The sequence below is a fragment of the Bos taurus genome, chromosome 22 (assembly GCF_002263795.3).
Source record: "Bos taurus isolate L1 Dominette 01449 registration number 42190680 breed Hereford chromosome 22, ARS-UCD2.0, whole genome shotgun sequence".
NCBI lineage: Eukaryota > Metazoa > Chordata > Mammalia > Artiodactyla > Bovidae > Bos > Bos taurus.
The window spans coordinates 48,342,723-48,370,020 of NC_037349.1; the positions used below are offsets into that span (position 1 = coordinate 48,342,723).

Here is a 27,298-nt window from a genome sequence, read left to right on the forward strand (position 1 = left end):
AGTGCCCGTGTCTCCTTCGGCAGGTGCGTCACCAAGGCGCTGTTCAACGCACAGTTTGGGAGCATCTTCCGCACCTTCCACAACCCCACCTACTTCTCGCGGCGGCTGGTGCGCTTCTCCGACCTCTACATGGCCTCCCTCAGCTGCTTGCTCAACTACCGCGTGGACTTCACCTTCTACCCGCGCCGCACCCCCCTGCAGCACGAGGCGCCGCTCTGGATGGACCAGCTCTGCACCGGCTGCATGAAGACGCCCTTCCTCAGTGACATGGCGCACATCCGCTGAGAGTACCTTTATTGTCTGGATCAGGCCCAGCCCCACCTGTCCCGCCCTCTCCGGGCAATAAAAGCCGTCTCCCTCGTGCCTCTGCGTCACTTCACCTCGAGGATCCTCTGTGTGTCGGGGAAGTCCTCCTCCAGGACCGAGTCCTGAGCGGGCGGCTGTCGGTTAGTGTCTGGGCCGAGGCTGGGTCCCAGGTCCCCTTGCCACCCCCCCCCCAACCCCACTCACATCAAAGGGTTCACAAAAGGCCTCATGGCTACCAAAGACCGGGTTAGGGACGGAGACCAGAGGTGGGCTGGTCCCTTCCTGCCACGGGGAGAAGTCGTCAGCAGCAGCATCTTCTGCCTAGAAAGGCAGGTGAGTTGTGAGACCTTAGCAGCCTTGCTGGCTCAGATCCCACACCTCCCTCAGCCCCCTGCCCAGCTACCTGGAAGGCAGAGAAGCCAAAGCCCGCGGACCGGCTTCGGCCACGAAAGTAGAGGGCTCCGGCCACCAGGCCAAGGACGGCTCCAGCAGCCACCACAGCCCCCACGCCCGCTGCCACAGGCGGGGCCTCTGGGGCCACCACTGCCCACTGCAAACAAGGAGAGCGTGAGGGACCCGGCCGCAGCGGCCCCCCACCCCTCCTCGCCTGTCCACGCTCAACTCACGGCCTGCGGGGGCGCCAGCAGGGGGCTGGCCAGAGTGTGGATGATGCCATTGAAGGCCAGGATGTCCCACACGATGACGCGGCTGACCACAACTGCCCCTGGGACCTGTAGGGAGACTGGAGTCAGGCCCAGTGATGATCAGTGAGGGCTCGCCAGCAGGGCAGGAGCCACCTCCAGACTCACTTCAGGGGCCCGAGAACTGTTGCCAGGGCCCAGGTTGCCGATGACGAGGCTGAGGCCCGAGTGCGCGGGAAGCAGGGCACCCTGGCTCGCGTTGGCGCTCAGGAAGGTGGTGTTGGAGGCATGCAGCTCCAGGTCTGGACCGCTCAGGGTCTGTGGGCACAGCACAGCTGTTGTGGACCAAGCACAGCAAGCAGAGTCAGGCCCTGTGCTCCCCACACTCCCCGTTACCGTGTTGTCGGTGAAAGCTTCATCGACAGGGACGAAGAGCGTCTTGTAGGTGCGCTCGTCATCCAGGAAGTCCAGAAACTCGAGACCCCTCGGGGTGGCATTGGCGTAGCCCAGTAGCATCTGGGGATGGTGGGACACAGGGTTGTGGGTGGGTTCCCTCCACAAGGATCCCCGCTGCACCACACCCCTGGCCCCTGGATACCCCATAGAAGATGGAGAAGTTGGCGGTAGTGGCCAGTACATCCAGCAGCTTCCCATTGCACACGCTGGTCCCATCGCCCACGAAGCCATCGCGGCATCGGCAGGCCACGTCTGCAGGGAAGGCAGTACAGTGAGAGAGTGGGTCAGCGGGGAGACAGAAGCGAGCGGGCTTAGGGGCGGCCGTACCTCGCATGCGGAAGCAGTAGGCGTCCCAGCGCTCCGAGAGGTTCTCCCGGGCGCCCAGGCTGACCACGCCCACCTGGCCGTCCCCACAGTCTGCCGCGGGGAAGACGACAGGGTGGGCAGCCGAGCCATTGGCCAGCCAGCCCACAAGGCAGAGGTGGAGGCCCAGCTGTAAGGGGAGAAGCGGAGGCTGAGACCCAAGGCCCAGTTCAAAAGGGCCCCCACAGGCTTGGCTTCAGACTCCCAGGCCCCACATACCTGCTGGGCAGCAGAGAGCTGAAGGAGAGAGGCAAGAACAGCTCCCTGGGCCCCACAAGCCGCCTCGGCCTCTGAGAAGTTCAGGCCATAAGGGCCACTGGGGGCCTGGAGGTGAAAGACACCAGCTCGCTTCTCTGCAGAGGGGAGGGGTGCATGGTCAGTGGGCCATCACCCGGTAAAGTGAGGGTGCGGGGAGGGGGCGGGGAAGCACACCCTGGAAGTGAAGGTCAGTGCACACGGCGTCTGCGTGACAGGGAGGCGGCCGGTCCAGGCAGCGGTCCACGGGCGGCTCAGGTTCCAGCAGACACTGCAGTCCATCACCCACGTAGCCGGCGTGGCACACACAGCGCCGTGTGTTCTGGGGCAGGAGAGAGGTGGGCACCCTTCGGGGCCTGGGGCAGCCAAAATCGGGGGGACCCCCCCCACCCGGTGGCTTGGCTCCCCCTGCTCACTGGCCCAGTGTTCAGGCAGTCGGCGTGCTCACTGCAGCCCCCGCGGAGGCCATCCTCACAGGGGTTGCGGGCCCGGCAGCTCCAGCCATCGCCCTCGTAGTCTGGCCAGCAGATGCAGGTGACCGCTGTGCCTGCCTGGCTGCAGTTGGCATGCTCGCTGCAGCCACCACGCCCATCCTGGCACAGGTTCACCACTGGAGGTGGGGAGGAGGGTGTTGGACCAGGTAACGGGAGGGGATGGGAGGGGAGTGGGCGCTCCACCCCTGCTCACCTGTGCACGTGCGGCCGTCCCCTTCGTAGCCCAGGCTGCACTCACAGCTGTTGCCAGCACGGCACACGGCCTGGGGTGCGCAGGGCGGAGCACACACAGGCTGCAGCTCTGTCCCCCAGGGCCCACCCCACACATCCAGGTTAGTGGCTGCCCTCCTGGACTCCCTTCCATCTGAGTGTGCAGGTGGGGCACAAGCACAGGGCCCACTCACCCAGCTGCACCTCACAGCGTGGCCCCGTCCAGCCCTCATCACAGAAGCAGGAGCCGGAGCCCCCCAGGCCCTCGTCACAGCGGCCGTGGGAGGTACAGTTGCAGGCTGGGGAGAGGGACAGGCAGGATGGTGTTGGCACACGGGCCAGGGGGGTCAGGGAGCAGGGCAGGGCCGGGCAGCACAGCCTACCTTGGCACAGGGGCCCAAAGGCTCCCGGGGCACAGAGCTCACAGGCCGTGCCGGCGAAGCGCGTGTGGCACCTGCACTCCCCGCTGCCGCTCATGCCGTCCATGCACGAGCCGCGCTGGTTACAGGGGCTGCTGGCGCCGCCAGGGCAAGCTCAGGGAGGGGATGAGGAGAGAGGTGAGGTCAGGCCTCGTCAGGAGCCCCGCACATGCACCCCCAGCCCCCGTGCCCTGGAGAACACCTGGACCCCTAGCCCAGTCCACCAGGTCCTGTTCCACCTACACCCCCACCTCTGCTCAAAACACACTCTCCTGCAGGTCCACTCACCCCAGCCTGACCACCCTGAGCCCCTTGCTGTGCTCCCAGCCGTCTTGGGGGCTGGGAGGCCCGGGCGGCAGAGTCTGCAGCCTCGGGACACTCACCTCGGCACTCGCTGCCGTAGTGACCAGGGCAGCAGCTGGGCTTCCAGGTGGTGGTGACACAGTTGCGGTAGCAGCCCCTGCCCAGGCCTTGGGGGTGACCCCAGTGGCTGGGCCGGGTCCACACACTGCGCAGGGCCAAGGAGTGCAGCGGAGGGGACGTCCAGAACTTGGAGAAGTAGCGCCAGCAGGCCTCAGGGCTGCCCTGGGCCAAGAGGGATCGGGCTGCAAACCTGCGCCTGTTGGGCCCTGCCCAACCCCACCACCTAGTGCCCAGCCCCTTACCTGCTCCTGTGAGCCCGGAGGGCAGGGGGGTTCCAGCCCACAAATGCTGCAAACTTTCTGCAAGGAGAGGAAGGCAACACGGCAAGTCGAGTGGGTGGACAGGACAGTGCCAAGTGGCCTTGGCACCCCCTCCGCGTCTGGCCTGTGGCCTCCCTCACCAGCCACAGCGGTCGGGTCTCGAAGCGGTCACAGCGGGCACCAAGGCCAGGCGGCTCCAGCAGCTGGTCAATGCCATAGGCCAGGCCCCCCTCAAAGGGCAGGTGTCGCTGCACGATTCGGGCGGCATCCTCTCCCACCGTGAGTGCGCCCTGCCGGGGAGGGGTGTGCAGTAGGCAGGCGGCGTCACAGGGGTACTGCAGCCCCCACTGTCCAGGCCACTGCCTCCTGCCGCCCTCATTCAAGCATCCTCCCCAGACTCACCGGCCGTGCATGGCTGCAGGAGAAGGAGATGGGGGTCCCATGCATGGTGCGCAGGGGGCCCAGGTTGGGCAGGTCAGATGCCAAGGCCTGAACACATGGAGCCCTGGTTGGAGCTGGGTGGGCAGCCTGAGGGGCAGGCAGTAGGGACCACGCCCTGGGGGTGCACCTACCTCGACGTTGCGGATCACGTGGCCCCGCAGAATGGCTGCCAGCTTGTCACGGTGGTCCTTATGGTAGAGCCAGACCTGGCGATCAGGAGGCAAGGCTTGTAGGGCGGAATCTGTGGGCCACAGCATGGTGAGCGGCCTGTGGGAGGAATCTTGAAGCAGGGGCAGGAGGCCAGCCATCTGGTGAGAGAGGAGGTGTGGTCACAGCCCCGGCCGAGGCCAGTGGGCTGATGGAGGGGCCCGGGAGAGGCTCCAGGGACCCGGGTAACCTTCCCACCAGCCACCTCCTCTGTAGCCATCCCAGGCCGACAGACATGTACATACATGTGTGTAGCCAGGTGTGCGGGCACGTATGAGCACACACACTGAAAAGCTCACACGGGGGCAGTACCGTCACAAGGCCACTGAAGATCTTATAACCGAAGGTCTCTGCAGCAGCAGTGAAGTTTCTCTGGGGACAGGGGCTCAGTGAGCAGCGAGGTCAGGAAGGGGGTGAGGGAGGGTCCCAGGCCCGCAGCCAGGTCCTACCCGCGGAGCTGGGGCAGCATCAGCTTCCCAGTGCAGCACTTCCGGCGGCAGCAGGACACGGTCGATGAAATGCAGGACACCGTTCACAGCCTCCTGGTCGCTGCTCACCACGCGTGCAAAGTCGTTGATGTAGATGTTGCCCTGGGGGTGGGCCCGGGACAGAATGAAGCCAAGTGGTTGGGGGCCTGGTTGGACAAATCTTGGGGAAGGAAGTGGGCAGGATCAAGGCAGAGTGCGGGCCTCGCCTCCTGCCCAGGGAAAGAGCTGTTGGATTTGGCTGGTGGGAGCCCCACGGACACGGGGCCACACTCAGAAGTCCTGAGCCCAGGACTAGCCCCTGGCTGGTAGTAGGCAGCGTCCAGGGCTGGTGTCATCTCCCTGTCAGTAAAGCCAGCCTGGGAAGGTGAGAGGGTCTTGAAGGCACGGGCGCAGGGCCCAGGCGAGGACCCTGAGAGCAGTGGAGTGCTGGGTCTGTGGACAGCCCCCATCGGGGGTGGGCGGAGCTGGGCCTACCTCCCTCTCGCTGAAGCGCAGCGGATGCCCCGAGAGTGCGGTGGCATAGCCCTCCTCCAGCAGCTCCTGGCTTCGCAGCTGTCGGCAGCCAACAACGTGGTACCGGAACACAAGCTGGCGGTTGGCACGAATGCGGGCCAGCTCGTCCTACAGTGGGAGTCACAAGGGTGCAGGGGCCTCACTGCCACCTCTGTGCCCAGGTAGGGCCCACAGCCCAGCAGGCCCACCCCACCCCAGCCTTGCTCCAAGGGCTGAGTCACCTGTGACATGTTGGTCAGCAGATCTGCATGCGGCACAAAGACTGTGAAAGGCCCGTCCCCCTTGAGGTCCTTGTATTCCTGAGGGGAGAGGGTAACAGCTTGAGTGGGAAGGGCAACTTGGGACCAACTTGAGGCTTCTACTGATTTTCCAGGAAAGACCTGGACTCAGAAACCAAACCAGCAGCCAGCTTCTGACCAAATGAGACTATCAAGGCTCAGAGACAGGTGGGACCTGCAGGTCAGAGAGACCCAGGCTGGACCAAGGATGTGGAGGCCAGCTGGTCACTCACCAGGAGATGGAGGCTGAAGAAGGAGGCGTGCTTGTCCCGAAGCAGCTCCTGAGGCAGGGAAGGCAAGGGTCAGCTCAGAGTTTGGTCGGCCTGCAGTCAGGGCTGGTGCTTGTCCCAGCACCGGGAGCCCAAGGTCTGGCCAAGGCAGAGACGAAGAAAAGAAAGCCAGGGCAGTCTGCTCTGGGATCAGAATGGGTTTCATGGACCGTAACTGGGTCAGGCCCAGGTGGAGTCAGGATCAGGAGCAATAGCCAACACCATGGCTCAGGCCCGTGGGGGGCACTGCCAGGGTCGGGTCAGGGCCCTCCCTGGGCATCATTACCAGGCTGATGCGGGCTCGGCAGGTGAAGCCATCCCCCACGGTGCGGACTGCGTCGCAGGCACAGGTCCTCTGGCCATCCCCTGTGCTTTTGCACACGGCATAGGGGCTGCAGCCTCCGTTGTTCTGCGGTGGGGACAGGAGAGAGGCAGCGGTGACTCCCAGCCCTCCTCAGCCGTGACCAGCCCTGGGGAAGGGGCCGCGAGCTTCCCTGTCCACACCCCAGAAACCCGTTTCTTCCTGCTCACACCTGACCTGGTGGCGAAGGTGGCTGTCCCTTCAGAGGCACTCAGGACCCCGCTGGGGCTCAGGAAGGCTGGGCCCCCCCTCCCCGGCCCCTCCCTCTTGGACGCTGGGGGTGCCCTGGGGGCCTGACCTGGGAGCAAGGGTCCAGGAGCACACACGCCCGGATGCCATCCCCACTGTAACCTTCGCGGCAGCTGCAGGAGACCTGTCACAGATCCCAGTCAGCGGGGCTGCTGGATGGAGGCGCACCCCTCCGAGGGCCTGGTCTGAGGAGCACCCGCCCTGTGGGACGGCCCAGCCCCAGTGCGCGGCTCCCCCAGTCATCTCACCTGCTGGGGGCCTGTGGGGATACACTCGGCATGCATGTGGCAGCCCCCATGGCGGATGAGACAGCTGTTGGCTTCTGGGGGAAGAGGCGCTGGGATGAGGGGTAGCCCCTCCGTCCGTCCGTCCGTCTGGGTGCTCTCCCCCTACTCTCAGCACCCACACTCCCGTGTGCCCCTCAGCCCGTCCTGGTCTGACTGAAGCCAGACCCTCAGCCCGCGTCAGCCAGCCTCACCCCGGCACAGCTCCCCGTCGCCCGTGTAGCCGTCCAGGCAGGTGCACGTCCGCTGACCAGGTGCCACGGTCGTGCAGTTGGCGTGGGGGGAGCAGCCGCCATGGTCACGCGCACATGGGTCCACCGCTAGGGGCAGACGGGCCGAGAGAGCCGTGAGCAGGGCGGGGGCGGGGCAGCAGGGACCAGGAGCAGGGCAGGCGAGAAAGGGGAAGGCCAGGGGGAGGGTGAGACCCCAGAGGGGACAGAGACTGGATTTAAGGGCATGGAAAGGGCTCTGGGGCGGTGGAGTGGCTGGACCTGAACAGGAGACGCCATCACCCGAGTACCCCGCGGCACAGACGCAGACAGGGGCTGCAGCCGAGTCCTGCACGCAGCTGGAGGGGACAGCGATAGCTCAGGCGGGCCTGCTGGTCCCCCGCCCTGGCCCCAGCACCCCCGCCCACTGGCCCCAGGGCCGAGCTCACTCACTTGGCATTGGGGTCACACTTCTGCAGGCACTGAGGGCCACTGATTTCTGGGAGGGTAGGAGGATGACGGTTGTGACCATGCGGACCCTGGAACCACCTCCCCAGTGCTCGCCCCTCTCCCTGGGGGGCTGCTCCTCACTCTGGTCACAGCGGAGGCCCTGCCAACCCACGTTGCAGACGCAGCTTCCGTCCCCGCGGAGGCCCTCCTGGCACAGCCCATGGGCGCAGTCACACACTGGGAGCAGGACGGGGTGGGGGGGACAGGCATCAGCCAGTGCCCTGCTCTGGGGTCTCCATCCCCGCTGCCCCTGGCCGGCGTCCCCACCTCTCCTGCTCGCCCCCCGGGTTCACCTCCGGTGCAGTTGGGCCCGTAGCGGCCCAGCTCGCACATCTCACAGGCCGTCCCGTGGAAGCCCTCGTGGCAGCGGCACTCCCCGCTGCCCAGGAGCCGGTCCTGGCACTGCCCGTGGCCTGAGCACACGCCACCCAGACCCCCCGGGCACGGCTCACACAGGGTGCCGAAGAAGCCAGGGCAGCAGTCAGGCACCTGCGGGGAGCATGAGGACGTCAGGGGGCGGGAAACCGTGGGGACGGCAGGGCCGGGCATCTTGGGGCCTCAGAGAAACGGAGCCTGCCCTCTACAAGCCTCTGCAACAGAACTGAAAGAAGGGCCAGTCCGGACCCCACGGTGGGGGGCGCAGTTGCCCCACTGCTGCCCCAGGGCTTGGCTGGTGCAGTCAGCTCCAGGCTGAGCCCTTTCTCCCCCTCTGCACCCCCAGTCCCTGGAGACGTGGCCTCAGGGACACACACTGGCCCCTCCAACCTCAGCCTGCTCTCCCTTCCCCTTCCTCCAGGCCGTGGCTTCCTGGCTTCATCTGTGTCCCAGCCCCCACCACTGCCCCTGAAGCCTGATCTGGCCTCCTGCCCTGCCCCCCTCCCACCTCCTCTCTGGTCAAAGTGGGGGGTGGGGTGGGGGGCCTATTTCAGGGCAAACCTGGATCTTCTTGGCACACGTGTATGAACAGCCCCGGGAGAAGGAGTAGCCAGACCGGTAGACACAGCTCTTCCTGGGGGTGTCCTGGAAACGGGACAGGCAGAGGGCTCAGCCAGCAGTCAGGGAGGGGCAAGGTGGTGAATGGGCAGACCGACAGACTACAGTGATCAGCGGGTGAGACAGGTGAACAGGACAGATAGCAAAAGGGTCAAAGAAGGACCAGGACAGACCCCAGGAAGAGAGGGTGGGTGAGACCCAGACGTGGGCCACAGGCTGAGTGAGTCTGGGTGAGGCCTCCTCTGGGCAGACATGACCCAGGCCTCCGGGCCTCCAGGGAAGTCGAGTGGCCCACGCTGTCCAGGAGTCCATGCCCGGGTGAGCAGAGCTGGGCTGGGGAGCCTGGACACCTCAGGCGCGTGAGAGCCAGTGAAGCAGGGACGGAATGAGCCGGTCCCCTTCTCACCTCCAGCTGGTAGCCCTGAGTGCAGCGGAATTTCCGGCTACAGTTCACACATTTCTCCTGAGGAGAAAGAGGGCAGAGGATTAGGCAGCCCTGAGGCGGGGGGCTCCAAACTCACCTGGCCTCCTCGGCGGGCTAACAGCTCTCCCACCCTCCCCAGGCGCCCCTCCCGCTAGCCAGCGCTGCCCGGCCTCTTACCCGCAGGGCCTCTGCGTGGCTGTGCAGGCAGCGGCTTGAGCCCACCGTCAGGACCCCCGACAGGCCGAAGAGCGAGCGGCCAGGGGCCTGCAGCACAGGGCCTTCCAGCGGCACATGGTTCACCTCGGGCTGGGGTGGGGGGCAGAGGCTGAAGCCCTCTTCCCACCCCCTCCCCACCCTTACCTCAGGGGCTGCAGGCCAGGGAGGTGCCCCAGATCTGGCGTAACCCCATGGATTAGGGGGGTCTCCCGGGATGGGCCGTCCCTGGACCACAGGCTGGAGGTGCCCAGGTGGGGGAACTCCAAAAGGAAAGGGGTGTTCAGGAGCAGGGTGCTGGGGGCAGGGTCTCCTTTGCCCACCCCCTGCCCAGTGCCAACCTGGCCACTGTGGTTGTAGAAGACAAGCCAGTGGGCGGGCCCCAGGAGGGAGTTGCGGTGCCCCCCCTTGCCCAGGGCCTCTGTGGAGAGCGCCTCGCCCAGGATCACGTGGTGTCGCACAACATCCGAGTCCTGGAGCGAGGAGGAGACGCTCAGGGGCCATGCGATGGGAGGCTGGCCCGCCCCCGGTGGCCCCAGTCCCGGTGGTCTCACCAGGCTGCTGCTGTTGGCCTGGGCCTCCAGAGAGTGGTTGGTTGGCACGAAGATGGTGTAGGCGGTGGCAGCCTCAATCTGGGGAACCAGCCTGTGGCGCTAGGGGCAGGGGGCAGGTGTCAGGGGTGGCCCGCTCGCCCTCAGTCCCCGCCCTGGGAGCCAGCAGCCCGGCCACAGCCAGGGGGAGGGCACCCCTGACCAGACGCCCCCCTCCGCCCGCCCTTACCTGTAGCAGCTCCCGGAAGAGGTGGAAGGCAGGCACCGAGTCCAGCTGCTGCAGCAGCCCCTGCCCCCCCAGCACATCCCTTCTTGGAGGCAGTAAGACCTAGCATGGAGCACGGGAGCTGGTCAGCACGTCCCTGCCCCCTGCCCTGCCTAGAAGCGTCCCTGTGCGCATGTCCCCTCCAGCCATACCTGGCTGAGGACGTGGAGGACTCCATTGGTGGCAAGGAGGTCAGCCACGTCCACGCTGGCATTTTGCACCCAGACCCTCTGGAAGGCAGCAGGGAGAGCTCAGGAGACACAGGCAGATGCTTAAGAGTGGGTATAGCACCAACAGAGGCCGCTGGCCACAAGGTGCCCAACTGACCTGGACACCCTCTGACTCAGCACCTACCACATGGGCACACAGACCCTCGCTGGGGCCCAGGCATGAGGGGACAGGGGTGCATATGCAGACCACGATGGACAACCCCCAGCCGGGCACTCATTCCGGCAGCAAATGTGTTCTGAGCACAGCGTCTGGGCTCGGCCCTGGCAGGGCGAGGAGACCCTGGGCTGAAGCCTGCAGCCACCACTCGAATCGACCCCATGCCCATAGGGCCCCTTCTGCCCAAAGCCCACCACATACTCCACTGACGTTGTGAATCTCCCAGCGTACGGTGGGGTTCAGGGTGGATACATTCTGCCCGTGCAGCCGGGCCAGCTCCTCCTCGGACAGGGCGCCCTGGAGAAAATGGGCCCTGGGGGAACACAGTTTAGGGGGGCCGTGGAACCAGGTTAGTGTAACCTATACACTTCACCCCAAAGGGTTAACACATGCCAAGTTGAGGACCTCTGGGGAGGGGCTGGGTCTCGCATGAGAGCCCCCTCCAAGAGCCCAGCCCTGGCCGCCCACCTGACCAGCTGCGGCAGCAGCCTTGGCTGAAGCCAGAAGGCCTGGTCCTCGGTGCTCAGCCGACGGATGGCAGACTCCGAGGGAACCAGGGCTGTGACTTGGCTGTCGGCAGGAAGAGTGATGCCGGCCCCCTGTGCACGCGGTGTGTGGAGGTACAGGAGTCATGAAGGCAGCCACCGCCTTGAGATCGCCGTTCCCAGCCTCCTGGCCTGCCCTCCACCCCCAGCTGTTACATGGCCTGGATGTGAGTCCCCAGCCCAGCATTCCACCCAATCCTACCTTAATCCACTGGTAGAAGACGGAGAAGTGGGCATTTGCCTCCAGCTCCTGAAGGGAGAGAAAAAGCTGAAGTCACCCGTCTAGGGCCAGACTTGAGCCCCTTCCCAGGGACCCTGAGCACTGCCCCAGCGCCCTCCCCACCCACGAGAGGACTCCTGTCTGTCGGAGAGCAGGGAACCACTCACCTTGAGGATGTCTCCGTAGCAGCTGAAGCCATCACCCCCATAGTCAGGAGGACATGTGCAGACCCGCTGGCCTCCCCCCACTGCCCGGCAGGTGGCCTGGGGTGGAAGGGCAGACACGGCCTCCATTCAGCACCCGATGGCGAGCAGGATAGCACCCCTGGCCATCTCTCCATTCACCCCGGCCCATCCACTTGTCTGTCCACCTACCCACCCCTCTCTCTCCACCCAGTCTGTGTTCAAGCGGCTCCTTTGCTTGGCCTGGCCCTGCCCCCCAAGACCAGTGAGCATTTGACATGGGTCACACTGACCCACCACAGCAGACGGGGCAGCCGGGAGGCCCTGGACCCTCAGGAGAGGCCTGAGCTGAGAGCAGGAGGAGCTAGCCAGGCCAAAGGTGTGGGGCGGGGAGGCGCGTCGGGCAGTGGGGATGGAGTCTGGGCAGGGGTGCGGCCTTCATAAGGAGGCGGCAAAGCTATCTTATGGGCAAGCAGGTGACAGGGTTCAGATTTGGGATGCAGAAGGATCCCAATCCTGACCGGAGACAGGACACTGCGGGGGCCAACCTCCCCCAACCCAGATGCCTCCCCTGGGCACGGAGACCTCTCAGGGCCCCCCTCACCAGATCATGGCACCCCCCGTTGCCCGCCCGGCAGGGGTCAATGGGGCTGCACACGTAGCCATCTCCCGCGAAGCCCAGCTTGCACGTGCACCGGCTCTGGAGACGGAGAGGTTGGGGGCGGGGAGCTTCATCGCACCAGAAGCCCAAAACCCTTTCCTCCCCGACCACTCAGCCCGCAACGGGCGCGCGCCTCTGGAGAGGCCTGTTCAGACCCCGGAGGAGCTTCTCCCAGCCCCACCCTCTGAGGGTCATGTTCCAGTGCAGAGACTGAGGCCCTGAGGGGAGACTGGCTCTCCGGAAGAATCCCAGGAAGTGATGCTGTCAAGAGGGGCCTCCTGTGCAGCCTGGGGCCCGGCCAGGCTGCTGAGGTCTGCAGCCCGCGTCCACATTGCAGGGGAGACCCCCCGGATCTCAGCTGCCCCTCTCTGCGTGTTGGGGGCACCTCCAGCTGCTTACTCCATCCTCAGCTCTGAACTTGAAAGCTCCTGATGGAGTTCACATCCAGCTCTCAGGTCACCTGAGTGCCTCTGCTGAGGCCCCATGGGTGTGGTCCAGGAGCAGAGGGAGCCCACGGGTCCCTGCGCCAGCCCGGACCACCCAGAGGCTGACCTTGACACAGCCAGGCCTGGCCTCCTAGCTTGCATGTTCGATTCTTCAACGCTAGCCAGTCTGCGGGCTCACCAGGCCTCACAGGCCTCACAGGGAAGGTTTCAGGTTCTGAGATCCTTTGACTGGATTCTTAGACTCCCAAGTCCCAGAGCTGGATGTGCACGAGTCTACAGATTTCGGGATGTCACTCTCCTTGGGCAGGGGTCTCTTCGAGCTTTTGCTCAGTACTGAATCCCTACATCTAGAACAGTGACTAGCATGTGACAGGTACCTGGTGACCTGTGGGAAACCAGCGAGCGAGTGGATGAGCTACTCATCATAAGACAATGGCCCCAGAGGCCAGTTAGAGCAGAGAACTCGTGGATTCTTGGTTATGAGAGTCCTCACCCCTGAGAGGCAGGAGTCACAGCCTTCTGGTCTGGGAACAACACTGCCCTAGACTGGCACCTTCCTCTCAAACTATTGTAAGCATCATGTTGGCATCTAGCACCTGTCCACTGCTTTCAGATTGTACAACTCAACATTTCAGAACTGGATTCGCATCGTGTCTGAGGTTTAAGACCCTGAGCTTGAGTTCTTAGAGTGGATGTTGCTAGAGTCAGATGAGCTGGGGGGAGAGTCCCCCACGCCCACCCCACCCTGCTCTCTTGAGGCCTGCCAAGCTCACCTGCCCGGGTCCCACATAGCTGCAGAGGGCATCAGCATGGCAGCCGCCTCGCAAGTCCAACTCACACTCGTCAACAGCCACGCAGACACGACCGTCCCCACTCCAGCCTTTGTGGCACATGCAGTGGTGGGCGCCCCGGACCCCAGGGACACACTCAGCCTGTGAGAACCATGGATAAAGGACTCAGGGTGGCAGGCTGGGGACGAGGGAGTCCCGCCTCTAGCCCATGGGTCAGGCCTTCAGGGCAGGGGCCAGGCTCACGTTCTCCGAGCACCCGCCGCGGTCTGGGCGGGAGCAGGGGTCGCTGGGTGTGCAGGAGAAGCCGTCACCCTCAAAGCCATCCAGACAGAGACACCTGGGGGTGGGTGAACGAAGGGCCTCCAGTGAGCCTCAGGGAGCTCTGAGCAAAGCACGGTCACGGCAGGCAGGGGAGCAGACAGGGAGCCCACGTCCTCACCTGGAGACACCCCCCTGGTTAACGCAGCGGGCATGTGGGTGGCACTGCTGGGCTTGCTCCGTGGACCCACAGCTCACCGTGGACTCGTTGCAGAAGCGGCCGCTGAAGCCTGGGGCACATGTGCCATGCTGGCACACCCCCCCACTGCCCGGACGGTTGTCACATAGACCGTGGACACAACCGCAGTCTGCAAGGAGCAGACGGAGCAGGGAAACTGAGGCAGAGGCATGGCTGGCTGGGAGCCAGGACGCAGCTGGGCAATGCTGGGACTGGAGCAGCCAGAAAAGGTCTGACTGCAGGGTCACAAAGTCAAGTCATCCCAGACTCGAAAGGAGAGGGGAAGAAACAAGAACAGAGCAATTCGTTGCTTACAGTCACCCTATTCTAGCTGCCCTGCTCCCAACACCATCACAAAGTTCTTCTGTGTGTCTGACCTAAACCCTTCATGCTTTAGATTGAACTGTGGTTGTCTTTCCAGCATGGATCAGACACCTGCTTGTGTTTCCAAAATCTTCTCCATGATCTGTGGCCTGAACCCTTTTTCCTGAGGTTCTATTTCATGTCTTGGGAGTCCCCAGCCCACCTTGCAAGCAGACCCTTTATCTCCCTGGCAGGGGGTCTTGGCCAGGACCACCCACCTTCCTGGCACTGGTCTCCATGCTTGTTCGGGTTGGAGCAGATGTGGCAGGCGATGCCCTTGTAGTCTGGGAAGCAGAGGCAGGCCCCGCTGCCCTGGACCCCATCGCTGCACTGGGGGTGAGCAGGAGGCAAGAACAGTAGCCGGGAGGTGATTATCCACACCCTCTCCCCTAACACCCCTTTCTCCCCACAGCCTAACTCTGCACTCCTGCTCCTTGCAGAAGACCTCCTGCTGGAAGAGACCATGAATCACAGACGCTGCCAAAAGAACCAGCCCCCTAAAAGGCACCTGGCCCTGGAGGGTTCACGGGTGACTTCTGCTCAACCTAGGCGCCCCTATCCCCCCACCCTTCATGCCAGGGCAGGAGAGGACTCACGTTGCCTTTGCCATAGCAGGGGTTGGAAAAGCCCCCAGGACACTGTAAACAGTCAGGCCCAAAAAACCCTTTGCAGCAGCCAGGTTTCTGTAAGAGAACACATCTGAGGGTCTGTTGGGAGCCACGCTGACCCCCAGGTCCAGCTGGCTTCTGCTCTCTGGTCCCATGTCTGCAGCAGGGGGTGGCCGAGGCCCCTCTGGGACCCCTTTTCCACCCTTAGGATGCAGCACAGCTCTCTGAGGATGGCAGCCCACCCAGCCATCCTGGCGGGTGCCCCGGGTGCCCCAGTGCCCCGGGTCGCCAGGGAGCGAGCGTCCCATGCCCAGGCTCACCTGGATGGTCTGGTTGCAGTAGTAGGCGCAGCCCTTCTTCAGGACGTTGAGCCCAGTAGGGTCATGGATGTAGACACACTCCTCAGGAGAGATGTCCTGGGTGGGCCGGGCCAGGCTGGTCAGCAGGCAGGGGTCCTGGGCCGGCCCCCTCGCCAGGCAGCCCTGGTCAAAAGACCTCACCCCCACCCCCGGGCCAGGCACTTCTGCTGTCAGCGGAGCTGTGCCTCCAGGGCCAGCCGAGTCTCCCAGCCCAGCTTCCCCACCCTGATCCAGGGCAGAAACCTCACTGGGCAGTCAGGAGTCAGCCCCCAAGGACCGGGCCAGGGGATGCTCACCAGCTTCACGCTGTTGGGGGGGCACGTGCTGGTGTTCAGGGCTTGGCAGTCCACACAGGAGCCCTGGGCAGGGCCGGGGGAGGAGAGGAGAAGGCTTAGTCATGGTTTATTTATTTAGCAAACCCTAAGATGGTGGCACTGAGCCAAGACCTGAGATAGGAGAAGAGTCACCACAGGAGGGGGCCGGGGAGGCGGGGAGGGGGCGTTCCAGGCAGAGGGAAGAGGGTGAAGGCCTCGTGGTGAGAGAGCTCGTGTGACAGCAGCCGAGGCCTGGGCGGGGAGGCTGGGAACAGGGTGGAAAGGCATGAGTGATGGCCAAGGGCCTGTCAGGAGGACTGCTGAGAGCTGGGTGGGGGACATCCAAGCCAAACTGTGGGGCCTACGTCCGAGCCCCAGAGCCACCCACTCTCTAGAGGACTAGACAGAGGCGCCTCTTCTCCCCGGAAGATGGCCCCCACACGAGCGGCACTCACCGCCACGACCGCGTGCTGCTCCTCGTTGCAGAGCTTGGGCAGGATGGGCAGGATGGTCGGGGGCAGCAGGACGCCCTCCAGCATGTGGATCACGCCGTTGGCAGCCAGCACATCTACTCTCCGCAGGGGGACCCCCTCAGGTCCCAGCAGGATGCGCCCCTGTGGCAGAGCCCAGAGTGTACCCTCGGCCTGGCTCCCCTCTGCACTCATCGCACTGTCAAGGCCCCCCTGCCAGCCACCTCGTCACTGCCCCCCGGCAACGTCTGCCCTGGCAGAACCGCTCCAGCCTCCACTCCCTGATCCATGAGGTTTCTGCCACACAGAGCCCCCCGTTTGCTGGGACCAAGGAGAGGGATTTGGGCTGTGCCTGCTCCCACATGACCCCCACAGGGCCTGCCTGGGCTCAAAGGGCTCAAAGCACAACAGCAGGTCCGAAAGAGGCTTGACACTGGCTGGTCATCACCAGCCCCTCCACTGGTCCATCCCTGTGGCGCTCACCTCCTCTGAGATATTCACAGCCAGGATCTGGTTTGCCATGGTGAGCACCCGACCCTTGGAGAGGAGCTTCTCAACAGTCAGCTGGGGTGGAGGAAAGGGTGGCCTTAGGCCGGGCACTGGCCACAGCTTGGGGCCATGCCCAGTCCTGCCTAGGTGACTTGTGGCTACCACCTTGGTCCCCAGACTTTTCCCTGTGCTGTAGAGTCCAGATGGCAGTGGGGAGGAGGAGGCAGCCCAGGGGAAGACCGGCCTCTGCAGACAAATCCTCTGAGGGCCCAGAGGCAGGTGTCAGCTGGCCACCCTCCCAGAGGACCTCTCACCTGGCCGTGGTTGTAGACGTGGTACCTCACCAGCTCCTGCAGTTTGGAGAGACCCTGGCAGGAGAGAGGGGTCTTGGCTGCTCAAGGCTCTGGGCCCTGTATCCCCAGCCCCCTCTCTCTCATGAGCTTACCGCCGTGAAGAGGTAGACCAGGCGGCCATCCCGCAAGCCATCCACTGCCTCATTGCTGGGGGCAAAGACTGTGAAGGGCCCGGGCCCATCCAAGAAGGAGGGCAACCCGCAGTTCTGTAGTGGGGAGAGAGAGGTAAGAGGCCAGCCCTTACCTCTAAGTCCTGCCTGGGCCCTGCGGCGCTCAGTCTGCAGGGAACGCCACCAGGAGTAAGTGGGAGACACTGGCAATGGGTTCACGCTACCACAGCTGCAGGATGGGGATGGGCAGGTTCTGGGACAGGGGCGTGGGCCAAGGCCCATCCTACTCCAGAAACCCAGGTCACTGTGCGGCTACATTCTGGGCACTGAGGGATCCTGGCCCAAAAGATCAGACTTTCCCCCAGACTCACCTCCAGGATGGTTTCAAACCGGCTGAACACCTCATTGGAGGCAAGGATCTGGCCGATGGTCCTCTGTAAGAAGGCATGAGCGTGAGGGCCCAGAGGGGAAGGTGCTCCGCTCCAGCCCTGCCCAGAGCTGCTGAGGGCCTCCTCTGAACTCAGCACAGGTCAGAGGTCATCCAGTGGCACAGGGCTGGGGGAACAATAGCTTACCTTGGGGTCCTCAGGGAGCTCTGGTGGGGGCTGCAACCGCAAGGCAGTGACGACGTGGAAGAGGCCGTTGGCTGCTGGGTAGTTAGCCTTGTGGATGGTGAATGTCTGCTGCGGCTGGTCTTGGTATTTGTAGGTATATTTCTGACGAGACATGAGATCATTGGCTCAGACTCCAAACATCCACCCCTTATCCTAAGGCTCTGTCTGCCTCCACGCCTCCTCCTGGGCTGTGTTCCCCACCTGTGACTCCTCTGGTCTCCAGGCCGGGGCCCCTGCTTACCCTGAAGCGGCTGAAACTGACAGTGATCTCCTGCCCGGCCAGCGTCCACCACCGGCGTGGAGCCTGGGTCCCCGCCTCCTCCAGCATGTGCTGGCCGGCGATGATGTGCTGTCTGCACAGCTGCTGGGCGACGGATGCCTGCGGGCACAGGGGCAGGGGTGCTGAGTGGGCCCAGGGCAGGCGGTCCTCTATCGTGCCACCCCACCCAAGCAATGGGAGGACAGGGGGCCTCCCAGGGCTTGGTCCCGAGTGCGCGGGTGGTGGGCACGCTCTCCAGGCCCTTCAGCCTGGGGCGGGTCCAGGGAGGAAGCGGGAGCTCACGTTCATAGTCCTGGAGGAGACGAGTGGTGCCAGCACGGTGAATGGGCCCGACGTGCTGAGGATCTCCCGGCAGCCCTGGTCTGGGGGCAGGAGGGGGCACGTCAGAATGGGTCTAGGAGGCCCTCAGGCATTAGTCCTGGGTCTTGGAGCATTGTTGGGGGGCGGGGGGATGTTGGGGTAGGTCTCGGGTAAATGAGGACATCGGCATCTGGGGGGCTAGCTCCCACCTCCATCATGCACCCCAACCCAGTCCATGCTCTGCTTCTACAGCTCTTGGGCAGAGAAACAAGGCATCTCCGGAGAGTCCACCCAGGGTGCTGGGTGTGAGGGGTGGGGTCTCTGGCAGGTGGCAGGGTCACGCACCCAGCATGGCAAAGGTGACTCTCAGCCGCAGTAACATGCTCGTCTGGCTGGCCTTCTGCACCTCGTGGAGCAGGTGTCCGTAGCAGGCACGCCCGTCCCCCACCTCACCCTCCTTGCACACACAGCTGGGACATGGGTAGAAACCAGTCAGGCTGGGGGCCATGGCCAGGCTCCCCCTTCCAACCTTCACCCACCATCCACACAGGCCCTGAGGTTCGCACGGGTACACACTCGCCCCGGCCCAGCAGCCCTCTCCGCTGTCCCTGGGGCCCAGCCCGAGGCCCCCGTGCTCACCTGGTCTTTCCATCAGGGGTCACCTGGCAGGTGGCTGAGCGGTCACAGGAGAAGGCGGAGCAGTGGGCGAAGCAGCCCGCGGAGCTGTCGTGGGCAATGCTGACCAGGCCTGGCTTACATAAGCAGGAGGCCTGGCCCGCCCAGCCGGGGAGGGTGGGGTGACACCACATCCATGAGAACCCAGAGATCTCCGCTGGGCCCCCACGGCTGCCCTCCCAGACGCAGGCGGTCATCCTCCTCTCATTTTATAAATGGGGCAGCTGAGGCTCCCAGAGCCGTGACAGACCCACAGCCAGAGTGAGTGGGGGAGCGCTGGGGGCCGCCAGCTCACCTGGCCGGGCTTCCTGTACAGACACAAGGTGGAGTTGCTGGGGCAGCCGCCGTTGTTGGTGGTGCACGGGTCCTGGGGCAGACACACCGTCCCATCCCCGTGGTAGTTCTCAGGGCAGCGACACTGGGCCTGCCCTCCAGGGCCCACAGAGCACTGGGCAAGCGGGGAGCAGGGTGACGGCCGGCAGGGGTCGGAGGCTGCGGGGGCACAGAGAGAGCCCACATGAGCCGGGCCCCCAGGAGCCCCGCCCTCTGCAGCCTCTAACCAGGATGGCCCAGAGACGGGTGAGCAGACTGATCCACACCTTGGGGACGGGCCCTATTTCCCTCCCTCAGGGACAGCTCTCCCTCCCTGAATATGGCCAGATTGTACTCGCTGCTTTAAAAGGATGCTCGCCCCGAGCTGGGGCCCCGGCCTCCTCTAGACCCCTGACTTACCCCGGCACTCATGACCCTGCTGCGTATAGCCAGGCAGGCAGCTACAGGAGGGGGCCTCTTCAGAGCACTGGGAGTTCCGAGGACAGTTCAGGGCCTGGCAGGCGAGCAGCTCTGAGTGGAGAAGGGAGAGGATTTATTGCAGCAGCTCCAGGTTCCAGGCTGGGGAGGAACACTGGAGCGAAGAGGCTCTGCCCACTCTGCTGTGTGACCCTGGCCAGGGCCCCACCCTCTCTGGGCCTGCGGGCGGTGAAGGTTTCAGATGACACCCCCTCCCCCAGCCAGCTGTGAGCCTCTCACACTTAGAAGGAAGCCGGCTGCAGGCAGAGGTCCCATCCTGCTCTGGCTGGTGAGGAGTGCCAGCCCAGCAGCTGCTCACCCTGGTCACAGCGGGCTCCAGTGTATCCAGCGAAGCACAGGCAGCTTCCATCCCCGCGCGGCCCGTGGCGGCACACGCCGTGTACACATCTGCACACTGGGAGGGACACGCAGGGAAAGTGGGATCCCGGCCCCCCCCGGCAGGCACACGGGGATGTCGAGCCCCTGCCCTCTGCATCTCCAGAACTCAGCGCCCGCAGGCACAACCTCCAGATGACAGAGGCGTGGGGCAGGACCACAGGGGAGGTGGGAGCCCAGGGCAGGCACCTGGCCTAGTCTGGGGGCTCAGGGAAGGCTTCCTGGAGGAGGCCTCCAAGAACAGCACGTGCAAGGGCTAGAGATGTGACCAAGCAAAGCTCGTGTCCCCAGAGGAGACGTGTGAGGCTGGACGGCTGAGAGGGAGTCTGACAGCGGTTGGTTGGAGGGACTGGGTCCACACTGGCCCCCAAGTGGACACCGGCCCTACCCTCCTGCTGGGCCAGCGCTCACCTGACTGGCAGTCAGGCCCAAACCGGTTCGGGTCCCGACACTCCTGGCAGGCTGAGCCACTGAAGTTCTCCTGGTGGAGAGATGCACCAAGTTAGTGCAGCCCCTCACGATCACCCCCACCCAGTGCCACCGGGCCCTCACCTGGCACACGCAGGTCCCATTCCCGTCTAGGCCATCCAGGCAGGTCCCGTGGCCACTGCATGGGGTCTCGGCACCACCAGGGCACTCTGCGGAACACCCCCCCACACAGAACTCAGGTCTGTCCCAAGGACCCCCAGTTCACCCAAGCCCAGCAGCTCTGGGCAGCCCCAGATGTGGTCCCTCCCTTGGGGGCAGCCGAGTCAGGTGGCCAAGCTGTGCATTAAATGAGCCAGATGAAGGAGCATGCCAGTGGGCGGGGGCGTGAGGAGCAGGGCTGGGCACCCCCATACCATAGCACTGGGACCCCCAGTAGCCCGGGCAGCAGGCCTTCTGCACCATGTCCTTCCAACACTCCAGGCTGCAGCCGCTCATGGACAACAGAGAGTCCCCCAGCTGGACCTCGTATCTGGGGACCAAGGATGGGCAGGGTGAGGTGAGGACTGCCCCCTGCAGCCCCCGGCCCAGCCTCCCACCCTGGGTTCCGTGGCTCTCACTACTCCCCCATCCCTTCCCTCCTGGCCCCGAGCTGAGCACAAGGCCTGGCCCGCGGCGGACGCTCAGTAAATAGCGTCAGGCCCGCCTCCTGCTCCTTTCTCCCTGCCTACCTGCCTCACTGGAGGGGCCAAGAGATATGTAGATGAGTGAATCCCTGCCCTCACTCCCCAGGCCTGCCAAGCCCTCTTGGTCCCCTGCCACCCCACAGGACACCCCTGGAAGCAAGCGATGGTGGGGATGCACACCGGCAGTCCTGTGAGATCTTCTCCGGGAAGGCCCGAATCCAGCCCAAGGGACACACTCGCTTCTTGATGGCGGGGCATGGGGTGCAGGGTATGTGAGTGACGAACTTGGTCTTCACATCGCAGCGTTTGGACCGGACCTGGCCCAGGGGCAGGGTTTGCAGTGAGGGGCCTGGACCCTGCACACAGCCAGGACTCGTGGTCACAGCGAGGCCGAGCACCCCTCTCCAGGCGCTGGTTCCCCATCTGTTCATCGAGGAGGTCCTGAGTCTGGGGGGGCCCTGCCTGTCACAGGCTGTCCCCTGCCACAGTGCGTCCCTATGTCCCCAGCCATGCACCTCTGTCTTGGGGCCCGGAGGCACACACAGAAGCCCGAGTCTCTGCCTTCTGACATAAAGGGCATCTGGCGTTTTTGTTCCATTCTGGGTGATTCAGAGGAGGAAACTGAACCCCGGGCAAGTGGCCCTCGCCGGTAGCCACTCAGGGACTTGAACCTAGGCTCTCAGCCTAGTGCCAATTCTCACCTTTCATTTAAACACAAACGCTAAGTGACAGAGATACACTGCCACACCATGCCCCAGCCCCACGCAGGATGAGAGCTTCAGCCACATGCCGCGGGGCTGCCCGTCCAGCTGGCCCCCTGCTCTGAGCACATCCCTCGCTCTATGCTGACCGCCTCCGCCAGCCGAGGGCCCTGCCTGCTCCCTCAGGTCAGAGGCCCAGCAGCCAGCACCACGCCTGCAATAGACCCACACGAGCAGGCGTGTGGGAGGGAGTCTGAGTTTGGGCCAAGCGGCCCCAAGCCCTGGTCCAGGCCTAACCCACGACCCCACATGCCAGCTGGGACCCAGGAGGCCACTGCCCATCACTAGGCGGGCAGTGCTGGCAGTGAGGGAGCTAGAAGGACCCATCCCGGGGAGGCAGCCGTTGAGTTGGGACCTGCAGGATGCATGAAAACTGATCAGAGACAGTGCTCCTGGCAGAGGAGACAGGAGAGGCAAAAGCCAGTAAGTGGGAAGAAGCAAAGAGCCGCGTGTGATGAGGCAGAGACAGGCAGAGGGGCTCGGGCCAGGCCAGCGAGGGGAGGTAGAGTCCGGAGGAGCGCCGGGACTCACTTGTGTTTTCAATGGGTCCTCTGACTGCTGCATGGAGAACAGAGCAGGGGCCAGGGAAGAGAGTTATCCAAGTGCCAAGAAAGCCCTCGAGTCCCACCTGCTGGCCTGTCACAGCCCCCGCAAGTCCACCAGCACCGGGGCTACCATTACGGCAACAATGTTCCAGCCTTCTCCAGCACTGACCCTGAGCGACACTCCGGCTGCCAGGGGAGAAGAGACCCCAGGGAGGAGCACTTTGATGAGGAGAGGCTTTAGGGACTTGAGGCCTGGCCTGGAGACGCTGAGAAGTTCCCATCTGAAAAATGCTGAACACACTCCAAAGGGAGTGAACCCAGAATCTCTTTTTCCTAGAACACATCACAGATGTGCAGCTCCCCAGGCGAGAGAAAAGGAGAAATAGCGCCTGAGCCCTTTTCTGGCGAACATGAAGGGCCCGGGGCCTCTCCCCACTGCTGCGATTTGGCCTTTTCCGCTCCCTCTGTGGTCTGCAAAGAGGGAAGTTGCTGTAGGAGGCCTCAGGCTGGCTGTAGGCTGGATGCTGTGGTCTCATTCCCCATCCTGACACTCGGGCTTTGCTGACCCAGAGAGCAACTAGGAAGTTGGGTAACTCCCAGCCAGGCAGCTGCTGGCTCAGGGCAAAGGCTTGGCACGCAGCTGGTTCCCCTGAGGACCACCTGGCCAGCCAGACACAGCTGCCAGCACCATCACCAGGGGCCTGGGGACCAGCGAGAGGGCACCGTCCTTACTCCTGGACAGAGGGGGTTCCATTAAGTAGGGCACGAGTTACCAGTACGGGAGGAAGCTGGAGCCTGTGCCCTGCTGGTGGAGTGGATACACATTCAGGAGATGTTGCATCTGTAAATCGGTGATGGATGGATGGATAAACCAGTGACCAAATCACACCTCTCTGGGACCTCACCAGAGGTGGGCACTCAGGCCCCCTCTGCCTGGCGGCCTACAACCTCACCACTCATCCCACTGGGTGGAGTGCAGCTGGATCCCAGCCGAGTGCTGAATCAGATTCCCTTCTTCCCGAGGGCATCTCAGGACCCGTCTGAGCTGGGCGGGCACTGCCCCCCCTCCCTGTCCTAATCCAGAACTGATTCTGCAACGTCTGCTTCCCACAGAGACACTGCTGGGGAAGTTAAGGAGACACAAGGTGTTAAGCTTGTTGAGACAAGATGAAAGAAATTCCCCCAAGCTGGGGTCTAGGGCCCAAAACCCAAACTCCCTCAAGACCAAGGGATCTCCAAACTTCTCCTTGTTGTAGATCAATGTCCCTCTCCCCTCAAACCCCAGCTGAAGCCTGCAGATTTCACTTGCATCAGCATGTGCCCAGCAGAAGGGGCACTGGCAGAGACTTGAGTAGGCAGGTGCTAAGCCCCCTCCTCCAGGAAGCCTTCCCTGACTCACTGCCTGAACCTCCATCTGGCAGAGTCCTACTCCTCACTAACTGTGACCCAGAAGTTATCCGTCCCCTCAGAACTTCAGTTTCCTAAGGTTCACAGTGAGTCTCATGCTACACAAGATGCCGAGAGTGCTGAGAGGCCAGCGTTGACACATTCCTGACAAAATCCCCAGGGCCTACTTCCCTTGCCCCGGCTGGCTGAGCCCCAGGCCCAGAAGGCAGATTTACAGGTGGTCTGTGACAAGAAAGGGCCTCCCAGATGATGCTAATGGTAAAGAACCCACCTGCCAATGCAGAAGACTAAGAGACACGGGTTCAATGCCTTGGTCGGGAAGATCCCCTGGAGAAGGAAATGGCAACCCACTCCAGTATTCTTGCCTGGAGAATCCCATGGACGGAGGAGCCTGGTGGGTTACGGTCCATGGGGTCACAAAGAGTCAGACACAACTAAAGCGACTTAGCATGCAGCACACATGTGACAAGGAAAAACTCCCAGCCTGAGTATCCCCCCAAAGACCCCTGTCACAAGAACATGAGGTGACCTTTGAAATTCCCTTGTGTTATACACATGACGAAACTGAGGCAGGGAGGGAGCCAGAACCACTTGCAGGGCTCAGCATGGCCTGAAACCCTTGGCTCTGCCACCATCTCCCTAACTTTTTCAGCCTCAGATCTGCCCATCCCCAACCCTGACCTGGCCCTGAAGCTGGGGAGGCCCCTCTCCCCGCCCCTCCTCTGAGGGACCACAGGCAAATGAGTGAGCCCCGTGGTGGCACGGGGCCTGGGTCCCCACCTGGTCCTGCCTGGCAGTGGGGCCCTGGGCAAGTCCTTGCCCTCTTGGGACCTCAGTCTGCCTGTCAGTGATTCGAGGACTGTCACCACGCCGAGGGTAGGGGGCTCTTACAGAAACTCCAGTCGGGATAACGTCCCCACAGTGGGGCCTGGGCGGATCTGCAGACAGGCAGTCCGAAGGGGGCTTGTGCACGCAAACCCGAAGTCGTGCCTTCGAACCCTGTCAGCTCCTTCCTCGTAGCCGAATCGGGACTCGCAGAGCGTGGCTCTGGAGCAGGACCAACCTGTCTCTATAATCCCTGGGCCTTGGCTGCCTCAGGTGGAGAAAAGGGCCCGCTGCTCGGGGACTGGGAAGATTCGAAGGCATGACGTCCCTGTGCCCAGGGCTGTGTACTTGGCGAACACAGGGTTGTGTTATTAGATGTGAGGGTGTGACTGGTGGCTGCTGTTTGCCCAGGAGGACTGGGTATGCATAGACCTCACTGTGCTTCTGGGCACTCTCAGGGCAGGACACAGGCACACACACAGGTGCACACACACCCAGCATGCCTACACACAGCCTCTCAGACTGTGAGCCTCTCAAGTCTGTCAGCTCCGCGAGGTTGCGGGTGATCACATCTCCCACCCTCAAGCCAGGGCCAGAGAGAAACCAGGCCTTATTCCAGGCAGGGGGATGGGCCTGGCTCCATACCCCTAACCCTCAGGCTGAGGAGCCCTGGGAGAGCTGCCCACACCACCTGGCTGGCTAGCCAGAGACAGGAGGGAAGGCTGAGCTTCCCTGCCACCCCAAAGCATTGAAAACACAGACCTCAGCCTGGGGAAGTGGGCACAAGAGCCCAGCCCTCCGTCCGGCTCAGAGAAGGTCAGACAAGCAGCAGCTGCCGTGTGTGTCACCAGCCCCGTGCCTGCTCCACGAGCACACCCTCCCTGCTCCCACCATGGCCAGGAGAGCCTGGATATCACGCCCCACCGATGACCAGCTCATACTCACCTTCTGCTCCCCAAAGAAGCTGGGGCCTGCCAAGCAGAGAGCCAGGAAGCAGAGCAAGAGGTGGCCGCGGGGCCCTGCCATGGCCAATGGCGGCTGGCGGGCACGTTGTCCGGGACAGAATCAGGGCAGCGGTGTGGGGAACGAGCTCTAGGAGGCAGGCACTTCACTAGCAGGCAAGACGGGGCGGGCAGGCGCTTTAAAAGCAGCCGGGAGGCCCCGCCAGCTCCCCCCCACAGGAACCCGCCAGGATTTCCTCCTGCATATCAGCAGCCTGCAGGCGGAAGGGAAGGTGCTGGCCACTGACCCCTGCATGGATGCCTGGGCCCTGCTTGGGACTTCCTGGCCCGGGACCCTCCTCCTGGCATCACAGCCTCCAAGCCCACCATTAGCCACAAGCCTGGGGTGTATCAGAGTTGGCAAAGCCCATTCAGGGGCAGATGCAGACAACTCCCCACCCCAAGCACCTACAAGCCCAGCATGTTTCATTCAGAGGCTCTGGGGGGTTCTGGAGGGTCGGGGAGAGGGCAGCCTCAGAATCGGGTCTGCCTGCCTCTATCTGTCCAGCTGCTCAGGGCACCTGGCAGCCCCTGTGCTAAGTGGAAGCTGTTCCCCGTCACCTGCCCGGCTTCACTTGCTCACCCGTGACTGAGCTTGCCCCGCTCAGCCTCCACCACCCCCGGATCCCCATCCCCACAACAGGCCCCCTCCCAAGGGGCACCCCCACTGTCAGCATCCCTCTTGCCCCAGTCCAGTCTCCACTCAGTCCTGAGGCTTCCCCCTGCACCCTGCACCCCTCTCCACAACAGGCTGGCCTCTCTGACCTGCTGTCTGCTCCCCCTACTCTGTTCCACCATAGGTTTTTCTATCAACACTCTGTTAAGCATAGAGTAAGCTCCCTTGGCACTGCCGTTACCCCCCAGATCCTCACAAGACTCACCACAAAGTTCAGTCTCAGGTCAGAGATCTCCAGCCTACACCTCCTTCTAGCACTGGCCACCAGCGAACACCAGTTTATTTTCCAACCCCTGCTGGAATGTCAGCCATAGCAGAGCAGGGACAGAGTCTGGCTGATTCACACATAGATTCCGTTCAGATTGGTGGGATGAATGAATGAGACATTACTCTTACTATGCTAATACTGGTGGGGGAATGGAGGCTCAAAGGAGTAGGGAATTTCGTCCAAGATCGCTCAGCTAACCAGTGGAAGGATCCAATCCCAGGTCTGGGGCTTGTGGGTACCCTGCCCCCTACTACACTGCAGATGACCCCGGCCAGGTCCCGTCCTCACGGACCCGGGCTGGGATCTGCACTTACCTGTTGGGCTGCGGGGTCTGGGAACCGCAGTCCAGGTGTACGCGTGGTGGGCCCTGCCTCTGGACTGTAACTCTCCACTTATGGACGATGTAACCAATGGAGACCAACGAAGGGGCCTTGGCAGTGGCCCCTCCTGTACCAGCTGAGAGGCTACAGGGCTCATCTTCGACATCTGGCTGAGGGGAGGTGAAGGGGGAGACCCTCCCCTTGGTGGATGCCCCCATCCGCCAGAGCCTTCCCGAGAGTCATGGGCCCTCCAGGTGAGGATTCCCCACTCTGCTGCACCAGGAAAAACCGAGGCGAGGCAGGCCTGGGAGCCAGGCTGACCCCTCCTCCACCGCCCAGCACTGCTCGTCCCAAACGGTCCTGCAACCTTAGGACCCAAGGCTCCTGACGGGGCCAGCATGAGGGAGAGGCGAGCGGACCTTGGGGACCCCGCTGCGGGGCAGGAACGGGTTG

General features: G+C 63.5%; 2 protein-coding genes across 6 annotated transcripts in view; one reads left to right on the top strand and one right to left on the bottom strand.

Annotated features, from left to right (window-relative positions):
* Positions 1-363, top strand: part of NT5DC2 (5'-nucleotidase domain containing 2) — a 51,484-nt gene extending 51,121 nt beyond the window's left edge. The window contains exon 14 of the mRNA XM_003587635.3: positions 24-363. Within this exon, the coding sequence (XP_003587683.1) occupies positions 24-285 (262 nt within the window). The 3' untranslated portion in view covers positions 286-363. The remainder of the gene's footprint in view (positions 1-23) is intronic.
* STAB1 (stabilin 1) lies at positions 278-25,696 on the bottom strand. Of its 5 annotated transcripts, none has more exons than XM_024982471.2 (70): positions 25,526-25,696; positions 24,027-24,146; positions 21,223-21,359; positions 20,773-20,888; positions 20,483-20,568; positions 20,342-20,411; positions 19,854-19,949; positions 19,478-19,588; positions 19,041-19,237; positions 18,710-18,840; positions 18,416-18,540; positions 18,053-18,132; positions 17,732-17,869; positions 17,452-17,592; positions 17,248-17,310; positions 16,859-16,972; positions 16,728-16,781; positions 16,408-16,488; positions 15,910-16,068; positions 15,437-15,499; positions 15,102-15,197; positions 14,770-14,856; positions 14,392-14,503; positions 13,754-13,940; positions 13,558-13,651; positions 13,297-13,455; positions 12,021-12,116; positions 11,402-11,497; positions 11,217-11,264; positions 10,938-11,068; positions 10,671-10,782; positions 10,235-10,312; positions 10,047-10,145; positions 9,821-9,919; positions 9,608-9,739; positions 9,231-9,359; positions 9,036-9,092; positions 8,573-8,656; positions 7,930-8,125; positions 7,718-7,813; positions 7,580-7,625; positions 7,409-7,485; positions 7,112-7,237; positions 6,882-6,955; positions 6,683-6,757; positions 6,310-6,432; positions 5,988-6,035; positions 5,698-5,775; positions 5,438-5,584; positions 4,925-5,065; positions 4,788-4,847; positions 4,400-4,576; positions 4,230-4,316; positions 3,968-4,117; positions 3,810-3,866; positions 3,528-3,729; positions 3,109-3,258; positions 2,920-3,024; positions 2,709-2,816; positions 2,438-2,631; positions 2,199-2,343; positions 1,986-2,119; positions 1,731-1,896; positions 1,546-1,655; positions 1,344-1,463; positions 1,116-1,265; positions 933-1,037; positions 710-856; positions 511-627; positions 278-428 (listed from the first exon to the last, which is right to left on the bottom strand). In XM_024982471.2, the coding sequence occupies exons 1-70, from the start codon at positions 25,604-25,606 to the stop codon at positions 372-374; spliced, it is 7,827 nt and encodes a 2,608-aa protein (XP_024838239.1). In that variant the 5' UTR covers positions 25,607-25,696; the 3' UTR covers positions 278-371. The 5 variants fall into 5 exon arrangements, with proteins under 5 accessions (XP_024838239.1, XP_059735491.1, XP_010815987.1 ...); XM_059879508.1 differs by having other exon boundaries at positions 21,223-21,398; XM_010817685.4 differs by lacking the exon at positions 24,027-24,146 and having other exon boundaries at positions 21,223-21,398.
* Positions 25,697-27,298: the final 1,602 nt, after the last annotated feature.